At 39.8% G+C, this 21,767-nt stretch overlaps 2 protein-coding genes across 2 annotated transcripts in view; both read right to left on the bottom strand.

The window, feature by feature from the left end:
* The window catches only part of LOC104956319 (integrin alpha-M), a 21,126-nt gene extending 9,632 nt beyond the window's left edge, over positions 1–11,494 (bottom strand). Inside the window, exons 1-17 of the mRNA XM_010783800.1 lie at positions 11,414–11,494; positions 8,420–8,537; positions 7,986–8,077; positions 7,778–7,854; positions 7,583–7,697; positions 7,341–7,471; positions 7,097–7,239; positions 6,755–6,902; positions 5,920–6,055; positions 5,767–5,840; positions 4,817–4,934; positions 4,331–4,473; positions 3,644–3,790; positions 3,348–3,545; positions 2,910–3,040; positions 1,140–1,294; positions 881–1,047 (exon numbers count right to left, since the gene is read on the bottom strand). Of these exons, the coding sequence (XP_010782102.1) occupies positions 881–1,047; positions 1,140–1,294; positions 2,910–3,040; positions 3,348–3,545; positions 3,644–3,790; positions 4,331–4,473; positions 4,817–4,934; positions 5,767–5,840; positions 5,920–6,055; positions 6,755–6,902; positions 7,097–7,239; positions 7,341–7,471; positions 7,583–7,697; positions 7,778–7,854; positions 7,986–8,077; positions 8,420–8,537; positions 11,414–11,459 (2,139 nt within the window). The 5' untranslated portion in view covers positions 11,460–11,494. The remainder of the gene's footprint in view (positions 1–880; positions 1,048–1,139; positions 1,295–2,909; positions 3,041–3,347; positions 3,546–3,643; positions 3,791–4,330; positions 4,474–4,816; positions 4,935–5,766; positions 5,841–5,919; positions 6,056–6,754; positions 6,903–7,096; positions 7,240–7,340; positions 7,472–7,582; positions 7,698–7,777; positions 7,855–7,985; positions 8,078–8,419; positions 8,538–11,413) is intronic.
* A 270-nt stretch (positions 11,495–11,764) lies between these two features.
* LOC104956291 (nicotinate-nucleotide pyrophosphorylase [carboxylating]) lies at positions 11,765–16,296 on the bottom strand. The gene is made up of 5 exons (XM_010783764.1): positions 16,262–16,296; positions 15,069–15,322; positions 14,117–14,424; positions 12,900–13,031; positions 11,765–12,785 (listed from the first exon to the last, which is right to left on the bottom strand). The coding sequence occupies exons 2-5, from the start codon at positions 15,319–15,321 to the stop codon at positions 12,582–12,584; spliced, it is 897 nt and encodes a 298-aa protein (XP_010782066.1). The 5' UTR covers position 15,322; positions 16,262–16,296; the 3' UTR covers positions 11,765–12,581.
* Positions 16,297–21,767: the final 5,471 nt, after the last annotated feature.

The raw sequence follows: 21,767 nt of genomic DNA, 5'->3' as shown, positions 1-21,767 counted from the left end.
CACTAAACGGAACAGCAGAACAAGACAGACAGGTAATAAACACCAAAGGGAACAGCAGAACGAGACAGACAGGTAGTAACACTAAAGGGAACAGCAGAAGAAGACAGACAGGTAGTAAACACTAAAGGGAACAGCAGAAGAAGACAGACAGGTAGTAACACTAAAGGGAACAGCGGAACAAGACAGACAGGTAGTAAACACTAAAGGGAACAGCAGAACATGACAGACAGGTAGTAAACACTAAACGGAACAGCAGAACAAGACAGACAGGTAGTAGCACTAAAGGGAACAGCAGAATAAGACAGACACGTAGTAAACACTAAAGGGAACAGCAGAACAAGACAGACAGGTAGTAAACACTAAAGGGAACAGCAGAACAAGACAGACAGGTAGTAAACACTAAAGGGAACAGCAGAACAAGACAGACAGGTAGTAAACACTAAAGGGAACAGTATAACAAGACAGACAGGTAGTAAACACTAAAGGGAACAGCAGAACAAGACAGACAGTTAGTAAACACTAAAGGGATCAGCAGAACAAGACAGACAGGTAATAAACACTAAAGGGAGCAGCAGAACAAGACAGACAGGTAGTAAACACTAAAGGGAACACGGTATGGGCTCTGGCAGTGTTTAAAGACTGTTTAATGGATTCAATAATAATTTTCTTAGCAGAAGCAATATGATAGCTTTTAAATCAATAACACCAATCTGATATTCTGAGATTGTTTATTTAGTATGTAGCCATCTAATTAGCTGCTTAATGTGCAGCAAGGCGGTCATTAATGAGAAAAGAACACCCAGGGAGTCAACATCTGTCGGTGTCCTTATTTTATTGATGATTGCCTCACTGCACATGAGTCCTTACTTATTCTCTATACCTGCATGTAGATGTAGTGGTTGAAGCAGGTGTCTTTTTTCCTCAGCTCGGGGGTAGAGGTGAGATTTCTAGCTTTCCGGTTGGTTTCACTGAAGAAACCTCGATACATAGTTCTCGTGGGATCCACGTCGATCGAGTACGAGATGTTCAACGTGGAGCTCATTTCCTCTGCAACGGCAAACAGAGGGATTGAAATAAGGTTAATATGTTGTGAAATATAAGAACATGTTATTAAATCACATTATTTGGTTAGGTCTTACCTGCTTTACTTGTTGTTTCTACCATTTCAAAGCAGGCTGTTAGGTTTACCATTGGTACATTTGCATCTGTGTTGCCAAGGCACTCAATTTTGTCCGTGTTTATCTCTTTAGGTTGAAAATACAGAGAAGCCATGACATTAAAGACAGGCCTGGACCTGAAAGACATTCATAAAAAACAAAAAACATATTGGTTAACAGACTTTGCACTAGAATGATTCCTATGGTATAATTGTGTACACATTTATGAAGGATGTGTAAACAAGACACCAGTCCCATGATTTGTCTACGTTTTATAGGAGGTGATTGACAGTTCTCTCCTCACTCAGACATTTTTCAAGGGGGTTGCGATGCACTTCAACAAAGATCAGAAAAACATCTAAATTCATTGTCAACACATTTTTTGTCCAACTAAAGCAAGCATATGTTTAACATTTCAGGAACATAAAATCAAAGTGGAGTGTTATATGTTTTATAGTCATTATAATGCTTCGATTATTACATTTGTCGGATAAAGATATACAGTTGGACTATTGATCCTGAAAAATGTCATGTTTACTTTGATTTAATTTAACGGTATCTTAAATTCATCACTGCTAAAGTTCATATTTTACACTTTTCTTTAAGGGCATCTTTCCAATCAATCAATCAATCAAGGGGTCCTATTATGTTTTGGGGTTTTTTCCTTCTGCAACATAGTGACATCACTACCTAACACTACAGCTTCTTTTGGCTAGCGCTCCAACACAGTAGACGTGATAGGCTAGGGGCATACATCTCTGAGCTGTTGACCAATTACAACAGAGCCGGCCAGCTAACCAATCAGAGCAGACTGGGCTCTGGTTTCAGACAGAGGGTGAAAAGAGGTGCTGCAGCACTGGCAGTATGAGAAAAATAAAGAATTTTTTGAACATTAAAGCATGGAGATATGTCACTGTAGAGAAACTAAAGACTATATATGAGACCTCGAAATGTGCAGAATATGGCCCTAGATAGATAGATAGATAGATAGATAGATAGATAGATAGATGGATGGATGGATAGATAGATAGATAGATGGATAGATATATAAATAGATAGATAGAGATAGATAGATAGATGGATAGATGGATGGATGGATAGATAGATAGATGGATAAATATATAAATAGATAGATAGAGATAGATAGATGGATGGATGGATAGATAGATAGATAGATAGATAGAGATGGATGGATGGATGGATAGATAGATAGATCGATAAATAGATAGATAGATAACTTTTTTTTCTCATACTGCCAGTGCTGCAACACCTCTTTCCACCCTCTGTCTGAAACCAGAGCCCGGTCTGCTCTGATTGGTTAGCTGGCCGGCTCTGTTGCAATTGGTCAACAGCTCAGAGATGTATGCCCCTAGCCTATCACGTCCACTGTGTTGGAGCGTTAGCCAATAGAAGCTGTAGTGTTAGGTAGTGATGTCACTATGTTGCAGAAGGAAAAACCCCCAAAACATAATAGGGCCCCTTGATTGATTGATTGATTGATTGATTGATTGATTGATTGATTGATTGATTGATTGATTGGAAAGATGCCCCTAAAGAAAAGTGTAAAATATGAACTTTAGCAGTGGTGAATTTAAGATGGTAAATTAGATAGATAGATAGACATATAGATAGATCTTTCATTCAGCATTGAGACATATTCTTGAGTTGATGAGATAGCAATTGTTCTTAACCACATACACAATTTCTACACTACACATCCACAATTCCTTAAACCACATACAATAGCCCTACCTTAACACAACAGCTATGCCCTGTGATCCCACCACAATATCTGGGAGTTCATCCTCTCCAAGGTCAATGTCCCCATCAATGGACTGTCCAAAGAATCTCAGCCGGAGATCTATTTTATGACCAATGATTCTCTGGAATAATAGAAATTGAACAATTAAAATGGTACATGGTTTGCACATACTTAATGTGCATATTCGAGAGGATGATTCATGTTAAGTAGTTTGGGTAGATGCCCAGGGTTGGCAGATAAAGGTTTTTAAAAGTAAACTTCAAAATCTTCAACAAAGCCATTTCAATCCAAAAATTATCAATCATCGTTTTATAGGGAACTTAGATAGAGTTATGCAATGGAAATAAGGGAGAGAGACCAGTTCATGATGAATTCATCTTTTCAACCCTGAGAAAAACACATCATTTGTCAGGTTTTCTCTGTCTCACCTGGCTGTAATCGCTCCGTATCCCTCTGATTCTGTCGCCAAGATAGATATACACAACCCCGCTGTTATTGTCCTCAAGAGGAGCTCCAACAGCAACATCTCGCAGTCCATCTCCATTCAGATCGGCAAGGCTGGATATGGTGGTGCCAAATCTCCCCATGGAGGGTGCAGTCACAGTCAGTTCACCTTTCAGTTGCATCTATGGGAAATGGAAACATTCGATTATTCAGATAATAAAAGCATTGTTTTGCTTGATTGAAACTCAAACTTTGATTCTGAATCTTTGTCACAGCCCACCTCATCAGTCAGTGTGTAGATGTAGATCTGACCTTCCTTCTTCTCCTGAGGCTGGTAAAACTGTGGAGCTCCCACCAGCAGGAAATCAGTGTTACCGTCTGAGTCTGTGTCTACTGAGCACAGCTCTGCGCCAAAGTAGGAGCCAATCTGAAAAGTGAAGTTGGGATAAAGACATTTATTATACTTTGAACAGACATCATTTTCTCATGGTTTTTCTTCAAGGAAAGCGAAGTGCCACTGCAAGGAAGTGCTATGGTTTCCTCTCTGCAACCGCAGAAAGATGCTCCTCTGCACATTTTCATAAAGTTGCAACATGCAGCCTTTAGCATCACTAAATACATTTAATCAAATACATCTGCATGACACAGCAGCAGCCTGTTCCAAGGAGCATGTTAATGACTTTTTCTGAGTAACAGTGCAAAAATAAAACATGTAGTCTTTTTAGAGAAGATGTAAATGTGAGGTTTTTTTAGGTTTACTGAGCTAAGAAGTTGTCTCAAAGTTCAAATATAGACCTGCCTCTTTCACAGGTTCCCATTTTCAAGTTTAAAGTAGGTACATGTGAATGAATGAATGATGGAACGACAAAAAGGCAATGGTAGTAGATTGAGGTTAAAAAAAATGTTGTCTGGAATACATATGATGAATCAGATTTTATTTAAAACTAAACTCAAGACATATACCAACCTGTTCCCCGTTAACTCTTTGGAATGCCGTCCAGTTTTTGCCTTCATGTCTGAAAAGTACGACCTGTCCTGTGTGATTAAATCTTGGTGCCCCCGCGAAATAAATTGGAGCATTATTCTTCTTTCCAACAGAAATAGAGTATCCTGCAACAAAGCCAGCCACATTATGACATTATCTGCTAAAAGTTCATTCACATTGAAAAGGTTATTATCGTATGTAAGAGGTTTAATAGGAGGATGTTTCTAAAATAATTTCCTTTTTCAGAATCCCACTGATTTTGTGTCTTTTCCATCCTGGCTTTTTTTTTTACATTTTATATACAAAGACCATTATCACCCATATTGCAGATTGGAAACTGATAGGAATCATTTACTGAGTCAAATGGTTTTTCGATTAAAAGAAACCTGAACATCAACATCTTAAGCCAATATAAAACAATATCTCAATAGAGTGATGCAAAGAAAGAAACAGCTTTATGTTCAGTACCCAGGTAGGAGTCATCCAGCATGTGTGGATCTTCAATTTGTGTTTCTATTTCTCCACGGCGATCTTGGAGAGAACCACGCCAGCTGTTTGATCCCACTGAGCCCAGAATCAGGGTATCCTGTAGACAGAAATGTGCAGCTCAGAGAGGAGTAGAGTTACCAACACTAGGTATGTTGGAAGTAGACAAATCAATCGCGGCAGAAAGACTGTTTTGAATTTGGCTGGTTGGTCCAAAAATCAAAGATATCATAAAAGCAGGATTAGGTTGTCAAAGAGGCGAATTATGTTTTCAGCTTCACATCAGTATGTAGTGTCTCTCTACTGGGACATGTTTTAATGTTCAAAAAGCCCTTTATTTTTCTCATACTGCCTGTGCTGCAGCACCTCTTTTCACCCTCTGTCTGAAACCAGAGCCCAGTCTGCTCTGATTGGTTAGCTGGCCGGCTCTGTTGTGATTGGTCAACTGCTTAATGATGTGGTGGAAATGTCCAGGCCCTAAGCAAATCACATACGATGAGTTGGAGCACTATCCAATAGAAGTGTTAGATTGTGCTATGGAGGCTTAATCTGCATGATTACTTCCATTAAGGAGTGGTGGTTACACTTTTTTATTGTAATGTGTAATACTTTTAAATTTACATTCACGTGAACATGTTTTTGTTAAAAGAAAATAAATGGATTGAAGATCAAAAAACTAATTTTTGCTGTAATTAAATGTTTTGAAATGTTGTATTTTGTAAAATGTCATTGTTTTTTTTCATTTTGTGTTTTGACCTTCAGGGCCACGGTAGTAATTTATTTTAGTTTTATGAGCTTGATCTAATTATTGATCTAAACGTCTTGTGTTGACTTATACATGAATGGTTAGCTAGCACTGTGATGGTTTAGCTTGGATAAAATATGTAGATTTTTAAATTGCGTTTAGATTTTATCTTTTTGACTTGACTCACGTTGAAGAAGGCAGCACTGAATCCACTCTGAGACATTTCATTGTTCAATTCTCCAGCCCGAGACACTTTGGAGCCTAAACATAAAATACATTAGCTCTTCATTGTAAAAACAATATTGTACAAACGTAAGAAAAAAACACAATTGAAACTCACCTTCCATTTGAAAGATCTTTTTTTGAAAGCTTTCCAGTACTCCTTTGAGTCCGTCATAGTTCTCAATTTTGAAGGCATTTTTGTCTTTCGGTTCTGAAGCAATGGCTCTGAATTTCTCCAGTTTAGCATCTTTGACCTGAAACCAAAGCTTGAAATTAAGAATTCCTCCAGAGACACAAAGTTGTATAATCTTGAATTCAAAACTTGAATCAGTCCAGGTTGCACTAGACATCTAGGAATGTAGGAATACATGGTCCTGACAGTATACTGTAGCAACACCAAGAATACTACCATACAAGCATAATGTGTAGCACACATTGTAGAAAGGGGAATCAAAATACTAACATAAGAGCATATGCCCTGTGTAGTGGACATTTTACAGTGGGGAATCACAACGGCTCTCTGTGACAGCAGCTTTGTCGATGCTTAGCTAAGTGTTAGAAAATGTTCGGACTTGATGCCAATAATTCAGAAATCATGTTATAATAAAGTAAAAAACTCTCTGATTTGTCCCACAAGTTTGTCATGCATTTCTTCATTACAACACCACACGTTGCTTTATCTCCTCCAGAACTACAGGGGAATACTAGTATTTTAAACTTCAGAGTTATAATCAATCACAGAATACAATTATGATTAACATGACATTTTCTCATTGATTGACAGCTCTAGTCTAAACTATAGTTTTTTTCTGAGAAGTAGTAGTGTGTATCATCTGCATAGTGATGAACTTTCCATTAGAAGAAAATGATCCCTGGTGTTGCTGTTTTAGATAAATATATACATTTCTCAGACAGACAAAATGATGAGACATGTTTAGAACATCATAACTTACCCCAATGACAAAGCGAATGATGTTTTGATCATCATATCTTTTAATAATCCCTCTGTCTCTATCACTGGGATCTCCATCCGTTATTAGTACCACCACTTTAGTTGCATCAGGAGAGGCGCCTGCTTTTGGGTTTTTCAAAATGTCGTCCCTGAAACAAATGTGAAACTATCCTTGAAAAAAAGAAAAGTCTTCTAAACTATGATTTAATTACTTCAAAAAATAAAACTTTCATAATATTACAGCTGTACTGTGAAATTATAGCTATTGATTGCAATGCAACAAAAGCTGTTATTTAATGTGTTTAGAGTTGGAGAACGGCTTTTGTAATGTTACTGAACCTACAGCACATATGTCAGAGCGTTGTGTGTGTTGGTGAGTTTTCTCATATGGGGTTCTTTCATGAGTTTTTCCAGATAACTACCAGCTTGGTAGTCATTGAAGTCAAACACGTTCCTGTTAGTAAAGGAGAACTGAACCGCCGCAAACTGAAAATAAGCAGACAAGATCATACGTTATTCAACATTATGTCTGGGAAATTTCTTAAATAAATGCCATGAACGCCCTAATGTAGCTGTAGCACAGCGACCTTGATCGATGAGTTCTTAAGGCTGTTTATTATATCCACTATGAAATCTTTATTTTTGTTGAATTCTCCTTCGGTCATACTCCCGGATCCATCAAACAGAAAGACAAGATCCACTGTCTTTTTTGTGCAGTCTGAAAAAAATACGCAATGTTAACATTGAAAGAACATTCATTTAGGAAAAAAGTTATGAGAATATTTTTTTACTTGAAGAGTTGGAGAAGTTTCCTTTCTAATGATTTTACCTTGGAAAGCAGATGTGAAAGAGGAGGTTTGCTGAAGATTATCTGCGATGTTGAAGCACACGCTGTTCATATAGGAGTTCTCATAACACTCATGGACTACACTTGGACTGCAGACCTAGGTCAGCACATGAAGTCAAATCAATTTCATATTCCTCATATTGATTTTTTTATTGCGCAATAAGCTGATTTTCTTACTGTGAATTGGGATCGTTTGGAGTCTTTCGCTAACGAGAGGCCAAGGTGTTTGACGGATGTGTTTGTTAGAGAAATATCTGCAAACAGTAGCATTTAATTAAGTTTTCTTCAGAAGACACATAACATTTATCAGCTATTATGTTTACTTTTAACCTTTCATATTTCTTTGTTTTTGGTGTGATTTAAAGTGTAATATTGAAATAAATACCTTGAGGGTTGGTGCACCGAAAAGTTTGGTTTTGGTGGGATTTGCATATTGCTCCAGATCCGTTTTGCCGCAGTGGTGCTGTCGCGATTATCCTGTAGATGTGGTACCATTTTAGGGACCAGGCTGACATCATTAGCACAGTTTGAACTAAAGCGAAATAATGCTTTTGCAGTTGCAAGCAGGGCGTTAGACGCATCTTTTGTAATGCAACAGGAAGATAAGTCTTAGGCTGCAATGTCATTCACAGTGTTAAACCACAAGAGCTTTTCTCAGAAGCTCCTTATTGATAAACCAGAATTATCTTTAAGTTCTATGCAAAAGGAAACCACGCTGGAAAAAATAAATAAAAGTATTGAGCAATTTAACTTATCAGTTATTTGACATCTATCGCGACACTAAATACCATCAGGACCACCAAGCAAATGCAAACTTACCCTTTGTTTGTGCCAGACGAATATTGAAGTACTTTATATCCAAAGAAATCCTTTTGTTCACCAACATAGACAACAGGTTTTGTCATGTCAATATTGAAAGCCAAAGAAACATAGGTGGCTGCAATTTGTAAAAAGAAAAAAGTATACCATATTAGTAGAGGTGTTATAACATATAATAAGATATGATACAAAAACGTCAATCTTAGAAGGGAAATTAAGAGATAAAAAAATATCATGAACCTTAATAAAAAGAGTTGCCAAATAAGTTATCAGTGATAAATAAATCAAAAATATGAAATAGCATATATGTAATATCTAAAAGATGCGGTTATTTGGCAGATATTTCAAAAGAGCCTCAACTCCTACACTGAAAATGTGGCGGGAAAAAATGATTTAAATTGCTTCATGGGCAAATGTCCTTGGTGAATGTTTGGTTAAAGAAACATGGAAAAGCATTGGTGGATATATTTGCAGGCTATATTGTGTCTCATTGTCAATTAAATCGAGGCAAATATGTCATACTATAACATTGTCAAAGAGGGTGGACATTGAACAAATCTGTGCTTTCTAGCCTTTTCGGTAACCAAAATATAATTTGTTTGCAACAGTGTGTTGGAAAATCTGCGTGCATTACACATAAACCCTTAATTCACCGGACATTAAAACAACTGTTCGTAGTGGCCGAACGGTGGTACTTGACTTCTGTTCTAGTCTGTGATGTCATTTGGCCTGAAAATACTTTTTCCTATTGACAGGAAAAAAGAAGTCTTTAAATCAGCGCAGTTTTGCCAAATAAACTCCCCAGTATAAACACTTTTATAGCCCTTATTTAAATGATTAGTGTCTTAAAGTTGTAAAATGCGCTAAAAGCCGAATCCAGAGTATATTTCCTTCAGATGACCTGGGTACTTTTTGAATATACAGTGACTTCATTTTGGCTACCTGTGCTACTGAACAACTTCCATAGCAATGAACATGGCCCCGCCTCCAAGGCTGTATCCAGTTCTCTATATTGCAAATTTCCCCTCTGTGGGACTAATAAAGGTATTCTGATTCTGATACATCCATTCTAGTAGCAGGCAGCGCCATAGGTAGCAGCTAATGTAGCCTGAACCCAGGGACGTGCACAGGTACGGGCTAATGTTGCCCGGGTAACGGCCCGTTTGGCCTTTTTGGTTGGCCTGCCCCTCTGGAGAGAGCGAGAGTTTTTTTTTCTTTTTTCTGTTCTGGCCGAATCAACATGATGAGCTCACAATTAGTATTGTAGTGTCTCGCTGCGGGAAACACACTTTGTCAGCGCTGTCATCTGCCGGTGCGTTAAGACCACCTCAGTGTCGGAATTTGGAAACTTGCTTTTGAGTTCTCTCATGGCAGTTAGGGTATAAGGGACAAACCAGGGGACTTTACTTCCTCTTGATACCGTCGGTTATTTACAAAAAAAACACCTAAATATAGCCTACTTGTTGTTATTGTGCTTCTGTCTTTCTGTGTCTTTTCATCTGTAAGCTTCCTCAACGGGGCCGCTCGCTCTCTTTTCTTGATCGCCCTCTCACGGGTGAACAGTTCAATGTCCATGTCCAATGTACCACTTTGACCATCTCTGTTACTAAGTTATGGAATACTAAATAGGCTAAATAAGTAATTAGATACCTTACCGTTACTGTCTGCGCTCATAGAGAATGATAAGAATAAGAATAATGAGTATTGAACTGGTTTCATTAATTAGTGAGTTTATTTAAGGTAATTAGTTAGAGGCCCTATTTTATCAGTATGTCTGGACTGCACAGCAGTTACAATGGTTCAAACTACATTAGAACAGAATTGTCCCCATTTTGTCTTTAATAGTTACTAACATTAGATATTTTTAATGAGATATGGACCGCAAAACAAAAAATGTCCCTGGTTTTCATTTTTAAAAACAAGTTACCGAATGCAAGTAGTCGCCTTAGCTTATTTTGTTATGAGATGTGAATTACTGTTCAATTTAGTTGATGTAATAATAGTTTGGTTTCTTTTACATTAAAAACAAGTTACAATTTTCAAAAGGTATTTTTATCGGGGGGGGAGGCCCTTTTTCCAGTTTAGAGCAATAGCCCCTCCAAATGTCTGTGCACGTCGCAGGAATGCAGTTAGCTAAAGAATTCAACTCAATTATTCGCCCCTCCCCAAGATTATTATAATTTTTTTATTCAGATCCGACCAACTCAAGTGGCAGGAATTAAGGCAATTTATCCGACTTCACATAGCTCCCCAGGGTAACAATTAGCCTACACAACTAAAAACTCCACCTCATGAATCTCCTCAAACTGTGTGCCAAATTTGCTTCAAATCCATCCCACATCAATCAAATGCCTAATTACTTTGTGGAGATATGTGCTGGTTATTTCTTAGAACAAATCCCACAATTACCTGTACATATTGATAGTTTGAAATGTATTTTTGCTAAAGTTTTGAAATATCCAACTCCCGCCCATACAGCTAAGGGAAATAACCAGTGCTGAGAAATGCATTTCTTTAATAGTCAATGTTTCTAAGGGTAATACATGTTTTGTTTGTGTTAAAACAGTTTGAGATTATGTTGAAAATGTCTAATCTTGAAGCTGTAAGGCCTGAAGCTGCAGTGAAAGATTTGAACTGCACCTGGCATGAGTTTGTGGTCAAACCGTGAGTTTTTTGTGCTTTTGCACTCAGCACTGTTTCCGTACATCAAACTGAGGATAGCAACTGAGAGAATTATATTATGATATATAAAATGTAATCAAATACATCTGTATAGTTAACATTCAATAATACTAAATAATAATAAAGTAAAATAATTTAAAAAAAAATTGCAATACTTGTTTCTTCTCCCAAAATAAGAAGATCAAGCAACATTCTCAAGGTTTTTAGTCTCAAAATTAACTTCTGTTTTTCCCCTCACGGAAAGGAAACCTTATCTGTCCTTTTCTGGACTAATACAGTCTCTTTAATAAAAAGCAACATTTTAGATCTTACCAGCAGCCACCATGAAGGTGAGGAAGATGCGACGTCGCCCAAGCATCCTTCACCCTCTGTCTGCTGTGTGCTGCTGGTGTTTCCTGAGACATGTGATCATACTTCCTGTGTGCTTCTTGAAGGAGGGCGTTTCCGTAACAGATGGTTGTGACACTTCTGCTCTAACAGCTTCTAAGCTAAATGTTTCTATTCCCTTGTGCTTCCTCTTTCATTCATTCCTAAAGCCATCGTTTTGCAAATTTTTTTTTTGTTGTGCTTTTCAGAAAAAAGGTACCCCAGAATAAAGATAGAGGGGTTCATTGAAAAACACTGATTCACAACAGGATCTTTAATGTTAGAAGTCATTGGACACTTGAGTAAACACATCTGGCTCAATACGTTTTGGAGAAAGCTGCGAGAACAGTGTGCTCTGATTCTTGAAAATCTCAAACATTTTGTAAAATAGGAATGGTTCATTTGAATGGTAAGACTAAGCAATGCGCCAGTTTAAGAATAAGAAAGAAATACTCTTTCAATCAGATTTGCCTCTGCACTATTTAATCAGTTAGTTCTTATCCTGTTTATAAGTCCTCTTTTTTGTTTTTACTTTGAAACCTTAGTAACTAATATTACAAATATTACAAAATACTATTTATTTCAGTGGATCATTGGCAACATGTAATCAGTTGATAACGAAATAACTTGTTTTAAAACATATATAAGCCTCACCTTTTTTAAATAAATGTAATGTGTTTTTTTTTTACCTCTGTAACAAAATCAGGAAAATAACAATGAGGGCATTATTTATTCTACAAGAGAAAAGTTGCTGTAGCATTTTCTGTTTCCATATTATAGGTAAATTATAATAATACAGATCAATTGACCTTAAATACCCTTTTATATGTCTCTGCTCATCAATAAAACAAACATGCTCCTTTATCGGAATGCATTTTTCCATTTTTTAGCTTTTCAAGTTTGACAAAACCTAGTCATCGTGCTGCAAAGAAGATTTGATGCTTATCTAGTACACAGTGAGCAAACAGGATGTCAGTTCTAAAGTTTCAGCAACAGTAAACCACTGATATTGCAGGTGTGAAAGGAAATAAATGAACATGTTAAAAAAGTTCCCACTCACATTTTCTAATTGAATCATCGTGGGACTGTTTGTACACTTGTTGTGTTTATCTTTCTAGAAGGCTTGGGGTGTAGCAGGCTTTTGAACCTTGAGAGAAAAATCCACAACTGGGCAGCCCTGTGTTATGCAGCCCAGAGAAATGATGTCCACATGTGGGGAGAAATACATAGCTAAGTTCTCTGGAGTCACTCCTCCACTCGCCTCGATCAGCAGGGCTGGGAACTCCTCCTTCAGAACATGAGCTGCAACATGGAGCTCCTACGAGGAGAAGGAGGGAGGGGAAGGTGGGTGGAATGAAGTGGCAGAGTGAGTGGAAACCAGCCAATGAAAATGCAAAGTGACAAAGGCTTATGTGAGTTTAGTATTCTTCACCTGAGGTTGAAAGTTGTCCAGCATCACAATGTCTGCTCCTGCTGCGGCCGCCTCTCGGCCCTCGTCTGCCGATTGGCACTCCACCTCCACCTTAGAGCTGAAGCCACACACTGAGCGGGCCTCTCTCACAGCCTGCACACACACACATCTGTTGTGTTGAACGTCTTGTGAGCATACCCGACTTCACGACTCGGGTCACCGGTGTCATTGGGCCTCATGCAGGAAGCCATAAACGGACACATTTCCTCTTATTCTTGTTACAATTTCGCAATAGCCATTCCATTTTGGGACATTTTACAGTTCTACGTGTGGTTGACACTTTATCCAAGATAACCTTACATTAGATTCAGGGTGAGGGAGTATTCCCTTTACAATTAAATTAAAAAGAGGCGTAATCAGATTACTGATACATTTAAAAAAACAGTGGGGCTCACTAGAAGGATTACAATGTTACAATACATATACAATAAAGATTGTTATATTATAGGTAGACCTACTGGCTGCAATGTCTTTATGGATTAGGAACTGTAACTACATCAATTCAACTAGATACATAAAGAATGGTATTTATATATATACAAATAAAAAATGTCAGCCACATCAGCTACATAGGGATTGTTGCCAGCTTGTGAATATGTATGTGCATGTCATCTTGTCAAAATATGTTCCTGGAGACACCTGCTGTAGAGGGAACTACCAAGGAGGTGTTAGTGTCTTCGGTTCTTTGTGTATTTACGGTATATCTGTCTGTGGTCAGATTTTGTTAGTGTGATAACCGCAAGATGGGACAATGAAACATTATAGATTTGTCAAAATGAAGTCTGAGCTGAAAGATTTAGTAACTTTGCCGGAAGAAGTTGGGAACTAAGTGGGGAAGGTTGTCCCCCACCACTTAACCCTGGCCTGATTTTGCGTTGCCTCAAGCAAGTGTTGGAATGTATAAGAACATCTTTAAGTATATTTTGATGCCAATACTTTTGTACTTTTGATTAAAGGACTTTTACTTGTAACAGAGTATTTTTTATACTGTAGTATAGCTACTTTTACTTAAATAAAATCTCTGAGTGCTTCTTCCACCACTGGCGTTAAGTGATACCATTGCAAGGAAATGTAGCTTTTTCTTCAACATCTTAATATTTTGTGGTGGATATTTTGTAATGATTTGTAGGAACATACAGTCTCAGAGTGATAACTGTATCTGTGGTGCAGCTGCCCACCTGTGTGATACTTCCTGATGCCAACACATGGTTGTCCTTCAGCATCACCATTCCACTCAGGTCCTGTCTGTGCATGGACACACTGCCAACCAGCATGGCGTACTTTTCCACCAGACGGAAGCCCGGGGTGGTCTTGCGTGTGCCAGCCACTTCTCCATGCCAGCCTCTCTCTGCTGCTGCTGCTGCCTGGAGCTGAGAGCAGCGTGTGGCGATCCCAGAGGCCCGGGCCAGGCAGTTCAGAGCAGACCGCTCCCCCAAGAGGAGGCACCTGGCTGGGCCTTTCACAACGGCTGTCAGCGTGATGGCACCTGGGCCTGCATGGGGGTAGAGAGAGTCATGGAGGATTGACAGTGCATATTGTTTTAGAGAGTTTGTTGCTTAAACCGATGCAACACACCACAGCATTTATAGCCTATTTGCAATGCTCCTTCTTAAAAAGGCCTTTAAAATGCAATCCGTAACTTCATAAGATTTTTATCAGAATCAAAAATAGAACTCTTTATCTATCCGGGTGGGATTGTTTTTGGGACGGTTGCCCTATTTAGAATTAAAGAAAGAAAGAAAACATATACATATAAATACTTACATAGGAAATGAGATGTGTCAGAAAAACATTAAATGAAATAATTATACTACAATCAAATATACAATAAAAGAAAGATAAATTCTATAATATAAAATATTTTTTTTACAATTAAGAAGTAAAAGTGTGCACATTGTACTATAAGCTGTGTATTAAAATACATAATATAAATACAGTGGTGTATAAATAAGATATAAGAGAGGCCCTACTTTTTGTTTCCGTGAAAGGTTTAGGGGCGGGACAATCGTAATAATGGTCTGTAGTGAGCCGTTACTGGTGCGTCTTTTGTTATTGGAGACTTTGCGAGGGATTTTTAATTACATCTATTCTAATATATTGCTGCTTTGGAAGACACTGTGTAATGCCTACCAATATCCTCTCCCTCCTGGTAAACCCAGTCCACGGTGCAGCCGACCTCCGTGAACACTGCTGTGAAGAAGGGGCTCCCTGCCAGGACGCTGTTCGGGGTCTTACACAGCAGCCTGGCCTCCACCTCCTGTGACCCCACACAAGCTCCCGCTGGGTCAAAGTTCGGTGTGTCCTCTGCCAGCCATTCTCGTGCCAGCCGGGTCAGGGTGTGAGGCGGGATGCAGTGTGCTGCTTTGTGTGAGGGCATGGTCATTCTGTGGAAAATAACTATTTATTATAACTAATAACGAAACTTGGTGACAGAAAACTGAACCCCGATAATGAAGTGAAACAACTCTCAACGTGCTTTCTTGTCTCACAATTACTGACAAAAGCAACAAAAAGAGAACAAACATCTACAAATCGAGAGTACATTCAACATATCAGTTTCTAAGCACCCCACCCACCAAATTCCTATTTTTTTGTTGTTTAAAAAGCTCTTTATTTTTCTCATACTGCCTGTGCTGCAGCACCTCTTTTCACCCTCTGTCTGAAACCAGAGCCCAGTCTGCTCTGATTGGTTAGCTGAGCAGCTCCTTTGTAATTGGTCAACCGATTTGTCCTGCCGCTTAGCCTATCACGTACAATTGGTTGGTCCGCGAGCCAGAAGTGTGAGTGTTAAATAGTGATGTCACTATGTTATGGAATTAAACACAGGAGTCCAATGGAGGCGTTTCAGGCTCGGGGGGAGTGTGTTGGAGATAAACTCTCACTAGGATGTTAGCCTTTGCTGACCATTTACATGCATATAAAACCTATATAACACACTGCAGGAAAGGGAAACCCTCAAATGCATAATAGGAACCCTCTAAGTAAAAACCTACATGAAGTGGGAGACATAACAAATGTAGATGTTTCCATACGTGGCTAAAAGGGCTCATTAAATGGTTTGATCAATATCAAAATGATGTTATGGCCTTCACAGTCCCCAGTAAACTCCAGTGAGCACCCATGAGAAACATATTATTCCTAATGTATATGCTTTACTTTCATCAATCCTTCTGTGAGCTGCAGTAAGGAATTGTTTAAACGTCTGCTTCCACTAGTCAGTTCTGCATCCTAATCTGTACGACAAATATTCCAGATGTAAATATCTGGTACAAAATGAGAACATTAATAGAAAATGAAACAATAAAAACGAGACATTTACTTACTTCTTGCAATGGCTCTGCTTTCTCTGTTGGTCACAGGCTGTCGAGTTGTTCAGCTGGTCACACAGAGCCACAGGGAAATGTGACATGGAATTTGACCCTAACCATGTTGGAATGTTTACAAGCTATCTCAGCATTCTGTAGGTCCAACATTGATCGCTAGCCAGATCAAGAAATCAGTGTCCTGCCACTCAGCTGTTTGTTAGGCTGGTGCTGCTGTTGGGTTTGTTATTGGTGAGACTTTGTGTATGTATTCGTTTAAATAAGAGTACATCATTTTTTGCAGCCCTGGTAACTTTAAGGAAGCCATGTAGGGATTTGCTGCCATTTTGTTTTGCTTCCCCTTTTTTCACCTGTCATGTGTATGGTTAAGGGTGCCTGACATTGTTTTATATGGCCTTGCTAACATATCTTCTACCTCCATTTATTCAATGCTAGCTGGTCTATTTTGTTGACCGTTTTCTAGTAAATTCAGAAGCTTGTCATTTGGTACCATTGTGCAAGGATTTGTGGTAAACTTGTTACTCAATATGTTATAGGTGGGGTAACCCAGGCCCGGTTCTACGGGGGTGCATAAGGGTGCATTGCACCCTCAGTTGAGTCGTTATGCACCCTCATTTGAAAAATGAAAAGTAAAAAAAAAAAATGAAAGTGAAAAAAAAGAAAAAAGAAATGAAAGATATTACATATAATAACAATAATAACAATAGTAGTAATAATAATAATAATGAGAAGAATATAGTTGAAATAAAATACATTGTAATTGTGGTTAAATAACATTGTCTGCTGCATTTATTTGGTCAATTTAAATGGTAAGTAACGTTATTATGTCAGGTGCGCGTGACCTGTGCCCCATGCGTGTTCATCATTTGCAAAGTGCTTACACAGCAGTCAATGATGGACATCAGAAAATGGTTAAAACAACCAGCCCTTATCGCCAGCAGTAACACTGCATCTACTGCAGGTAATAACAGTTCAGATCATGGGGACATTACGTTATCCGCGGCCACTGTCGTGGACACTCACGTCCTCCTCGCCCACGGAGTTCGTTGTTGTCCCAAACACCGCCGCCACCCCTCGGCGGCCCGCAAGTGCCAGAGGACAGGGGCGGACTGGGGGGAAAAAGTGGCCCAGGGATTAATTGACAGAGAGGCCCACTCAATGCGCGGCATGTATCGGCCAGCCGGCGACGAAAGTATGTTACTTAACAAAAAACCCTATGCATTTTATGTTATTTTGGACAATTATTCATATAGTAATCACATTACCTGAGCCCTTGAGTTGCCTAGCAAAATAGTTTGCATATAACAGCATATATTTAATGATTTTAATGTTAACAGATCATTGATGCAATAACATTTTGACCCAATTTGCCTGACTTGACACATGGAATAAAACATGGGCATAGGAAGCATCCTCAATGTGGGTGAGACAATTTAACAGGGGGTGTGGGCAGGTGGTGGACCTCACCTCCTCTAGGGGGGGACCGCTTGAGGAAGGATCCGCCTTACTAGGGCCGTTTTTAAGAGTCAGGTCGCTGTGCCCAAGTCGGGGAATAGGTTATACTACGAATTTAACCTCCTTCTTGTAAAAAACTATCGCAGGTTAAAATCCCTCCAGCGATTCGGATTTGTCGCTTATGTTGTTAAAAACCTGCTATAATGTACCAGAGTTTAATGAGGTTTATGAGCCTATATCGAATAGGCTATAAAGTGCTTTGCGGCACCAGAATATGTATAAGATAATAACTAACGGTTGTGTATAAAAAGTTTAACGGAAGGTAATGGGGCAATGGGGGGTCTTTAAGCCGGTAAAAAAACTTTCTACCAACGGCAAAAAGTTCGGTAAAAAATTCGTGTAAAGAACGCTTGAAGGAGGATCCCCTTACTAGCTTTTTAAGGCTTACGTCGCTGTTCAAACTCCCGGGTCTAGGTTAACTCACTAATGATTTAAACGCTTCCTTATCCAGCTAGCCGCGAGTTTGCCTCCTGAAGCATTGTCTCGCTTGCCTCTTGAAAGGTAAAAACTTGCTAAATGTACAGTGTTTAATGAGGTTTACATAAGGTTTGATGAGAGCATATCAACAAGGTTATTAAGTGCTTTGCGGACATATTGTGTAAAGAGAATACTAACGCGTTGTATAAAAGTTAACCCGGAAAATAATTCGGGGGCCGGGGACTGTTTCAAGCCGGTAAAAGGTTTTTACAACAGAAAAAAGTACGGGTAAAATTCGTGTAGAACCGGTTGAGGAGGAATCCCCCTTACTAGCCCTTTGTAAAGTTAGCTCCCTGTGGCAGTCGGGGATAGGTTATACTACGGATTTAACTCTTCTTGTAAAAACTATCCGAGAGTTAGCACCTCCAGCATTCGATTGTCGCTCATGTTGTTAAAAACTGCTAAATGTACAGCGTTTAATGAATGTTTGATGAGCGTATAATCAAAAAAAGAGCTATAAGTGCTTTTGCGACATATGTGTAACGAGAATACTAACCGCCTGTATAAAGTTTAACCGAGAAGGTAATCGGCAGGCGGGGGTTTTATCGACCCGGTAAAACTTTTACACACGCAAAAGTTACGTAAAATTCCTGTAAAAGACGCCTGAGGAGGAATCCCCTTACTAGCCTTTTTAAGGTTAGGTCCTGTCCAAGTCGGGCTAAAGGTTAACAACTACGGATTTTACCACTTCCGTTATTAACTAGCGAGTTTGCTACTCGAACATTCCGCTTGCCTCTTACAAGGTAAAAACTGCCCAATACTACAGTCTATTCGGATGACCTGTGGACCGGACAGACGGAACGTTGTAGGTGAGTGTGTGTGTGTGTGTGTGTGTGTGTGTGTGTGTGTGTGTGGTGTGGTGTGTGTGTGTGTGTGTGTGTGTGTGTTGTGTGTGTGTGTGTGTGTGTGTGTGTGTGTGTGTGTGTGTGTGTGTGACAATTCAGTTGGTTGCGGGAAACGGACCCCCCGTATAAAGTAATGTTGTCTGTGGGATATGTGAGGATTGGGAATTGGGCATATTGGGACTGACAAATAAACATCTATAGAGGATTTGGATGTTTATTTCCAACCACTTTACCACCCGACCGGACAATGATATATATATCTCGCTATATATATACATATGTGTGACAAGACAAAGAACGTGACTGGCAGTCGTCGACAAGAGTGACATTTATAGCGCAGTGTTACCTTCGCGTCAACATAATTTTTTTTCTCTTTATCGGGATTGTAGGTCCCTCTTACATTAAATCACTTCATTTTGTTTGCTTATTTCCCGTCTTTCAGAACTACGTGTAAAACTAGGTAGAGTTTATTTGAATATTAGGTGTTGCCCCTTGGTCAAACGTCTCGACAACGAAAGCAACTGTATTCAAGGTCGGTACGCAGGTGCCGGAGAAAATTTGTAGATGACAACCGACTTTAGGCAAGACGGCCCTCCTATTGGTAGGGAGGCCAAAATCGAGGCAGGAGGTTCTCTCTGAGGAGAGAGGAGAGAGGAGATGTAGCAACATGGGAGCCAGCAATATCGAGGAGTTCTCCTCCTGAGGAGAGAGGAAGATGTTAGTCACATAGGGACCAATGCCGGGTGGAGGTCTGTTCGAGGAGGAGCTTATTAGCCTAGGAGCTGCTCGGAAATACCTCTTATACACAAGAAGGAAGCTCTGCCCGCGGCCGGGTTGTAGGCAAAGGCCCAGCGAACGGCCCTCGCTGGACCCTGCGTTTTTAATCTCTTTTACTCTGTTTGCCGAGTAAAGGCCTCCTGAGCGCGCAGCGACGACCTGGCGGCCCTGCTGGCCGACGGGGATGAGGGCAAATCCGCGGTGTCTGCGCTCCCCGGACGGAGTTAGTGACGCGCCGTGTTCACGCTGGCGTCAAAATTAATAAACAACAATAAATTTTCGGGTTATGAAGGTAATTTTAGTTAAGAGTAATTGTAAATCTTTTTCTATTCTTTACATCAAAGTAACCCAGAAAATAAGGATGCTAATGATAACAATTTTTGTTAATAAGCCGCGTCTGTCCCTTCGTCCACATAATAACTTGAAGTTTTGACCTGACTACACTAGGTGAAAGAACCAAGAATGGCTCCTTAGTTCGTTCGTAACAACAACTTAGGTCGACGTCAAATAGAATAACTGAAAATGCGTCTTAACGTTTCCTCCGACGATGTCACTAAGACCTTCAGATCATTATCTATTTACGAACTTTGGGTACCAAAAGATTTAGGACCGACCTCTGTCCCGGATTGTTCCGGTCCTCTTCGGTGATGCGGATGTAACATTGGGAAATATTTTCCCACGGTATGATTTTTCCACTCGAATTCTTATTGAGCAGTAGCAGACTGACAGACCACAACTTCGACTCCCCTATAACTTGTTCGTACATGTCTTCACATTGTCTTGAAACGAAAGGGGGTACATACACTCTGTCTTCCCCCGGTCAAATAACCTCCGTACTGTCATTCCGTCCGTGTAATTACAAAAAAGGTAAGGTCAAGATTGTAACCCAACTTTTATACGTTTTGGAGGAACGGATTACCGTCTATTCACTTCAGAAGGGTGAAAAAACCTTACAGAGGTAAATGTTGAACGAGGAGGGACTTAGGTAAGGTACGTCAACCCGACGGATCGGACTCCCTCTCTATTTGGGCACGATTATTTTTCCACAAAAGTTCTCTTACGTCAAATGCTGACAATGTTACTTCCCGAGCATATTAGTCGAGTGCCGTATAATATGCCGTCCCCCATTTCACGATAAAAAATACTTTCACCCCCCACCCCCTTTTTGCCCAAGGTCGCCCTCCACCGGACATGCCGACATGGGCGACGGTCATCCTATCTTTTCCCCCTTCACCTGCAGACTGAGTCTCCAGCCTCGCCCGAAACCTCTTCTTGCACAACCCGGGTGTAAGACAATGACTCAAATCCGATCAATCGATCGTCCAAATAACAAAACCCACGGAGGTGAACGACAAGTTTATTTACAACTTTCTTTTTCATTTAGACAAAATGTCAAGACAAAATATACCCACCAACTTCTTCTTCTTCTTCCTTCTTCTTCTTCCTTCTTCTTCTTCTCTTCTTCTTCCCTACTTTGGGAGGAAATTACCCAAAGTGTGTAACGTCTCGTGTGTCGTGTGTGTCACTTTACACAAGAGACGAAAATTGGGTAGGATCATGGTTCCTCCAGATCATGATCCTCGTCACCCGTCGATAAAATGTCGCGGGCCCCTCGGTTACCCTCACTCCCCCCTTCCCCCTAACCAGGCCACGGAACGAGTTCCCCCGTGGTGCCGTCCCGTCCTCCGCTTGACCCTGGAGAGGTTCATCTTCAGGTGTGAGGTTTTACCAAGACCAGCCCCCTGAACTTGGCCGCTGGGATGCCGAGTGTCAGGTTCGGGGATGACTGACTGTAATCTAAACTATCAAGGGAATTAATATCGAGAGTTTCTTACGTGGTCTAACTACGTAAAATTGAAGTTGTAAATTTTTTTTAGAAGAGCCCCCTTTGA

This window comes from Notothenia coriiceps, unplaced genomic scaffold, assembly GCF_000735185.1.
Source record: "Notothenia coriiceps isolate Sejong01 unplaced genomic scaffold, NC01 NC01_scaffold00000665, whole genome shotgun sequence".
NCBI classification, from domain to species: Eukaryota; Metazoa; Chordata; class Actinopteri; order Perciformes; family Nototheniidae; genus Notothenia; species Notothenia coriiceps.
The sequence above is the reverse complement of the archived record's forward strand: the minus strand, read 5'-3'. Positions and strand labels throughout refer to the sequence as shown.

What these genes read in the sequence shown, in the direction of transcription:
- LOC104956291 (XM_010783764.1), bottom strand. Translation starts at nt 15,321, where the DNA reads ATGACCATGCCCTCACACAAAGCAGCACACTGCATCCCGCCTCACACC. An exon ending in CATCAGGAAGTATCACACAG is followed by an intron (nt 13,032 to 14,116) that starts GTGGGCAGCTGC and finishes GTGTGTGTGCAG; the next exon opens with GCTGTGAGAGAGGCCCGCTC. An exon ending in TGGACAACTTTCAACCTCAG is followed by an intron (nt 12,786 to 12,899) that starts GTGAAGAATACT and finishes TTCTCCTCGTAG; the next exon opens with GAGCTCCATGTTGCAGCTCA.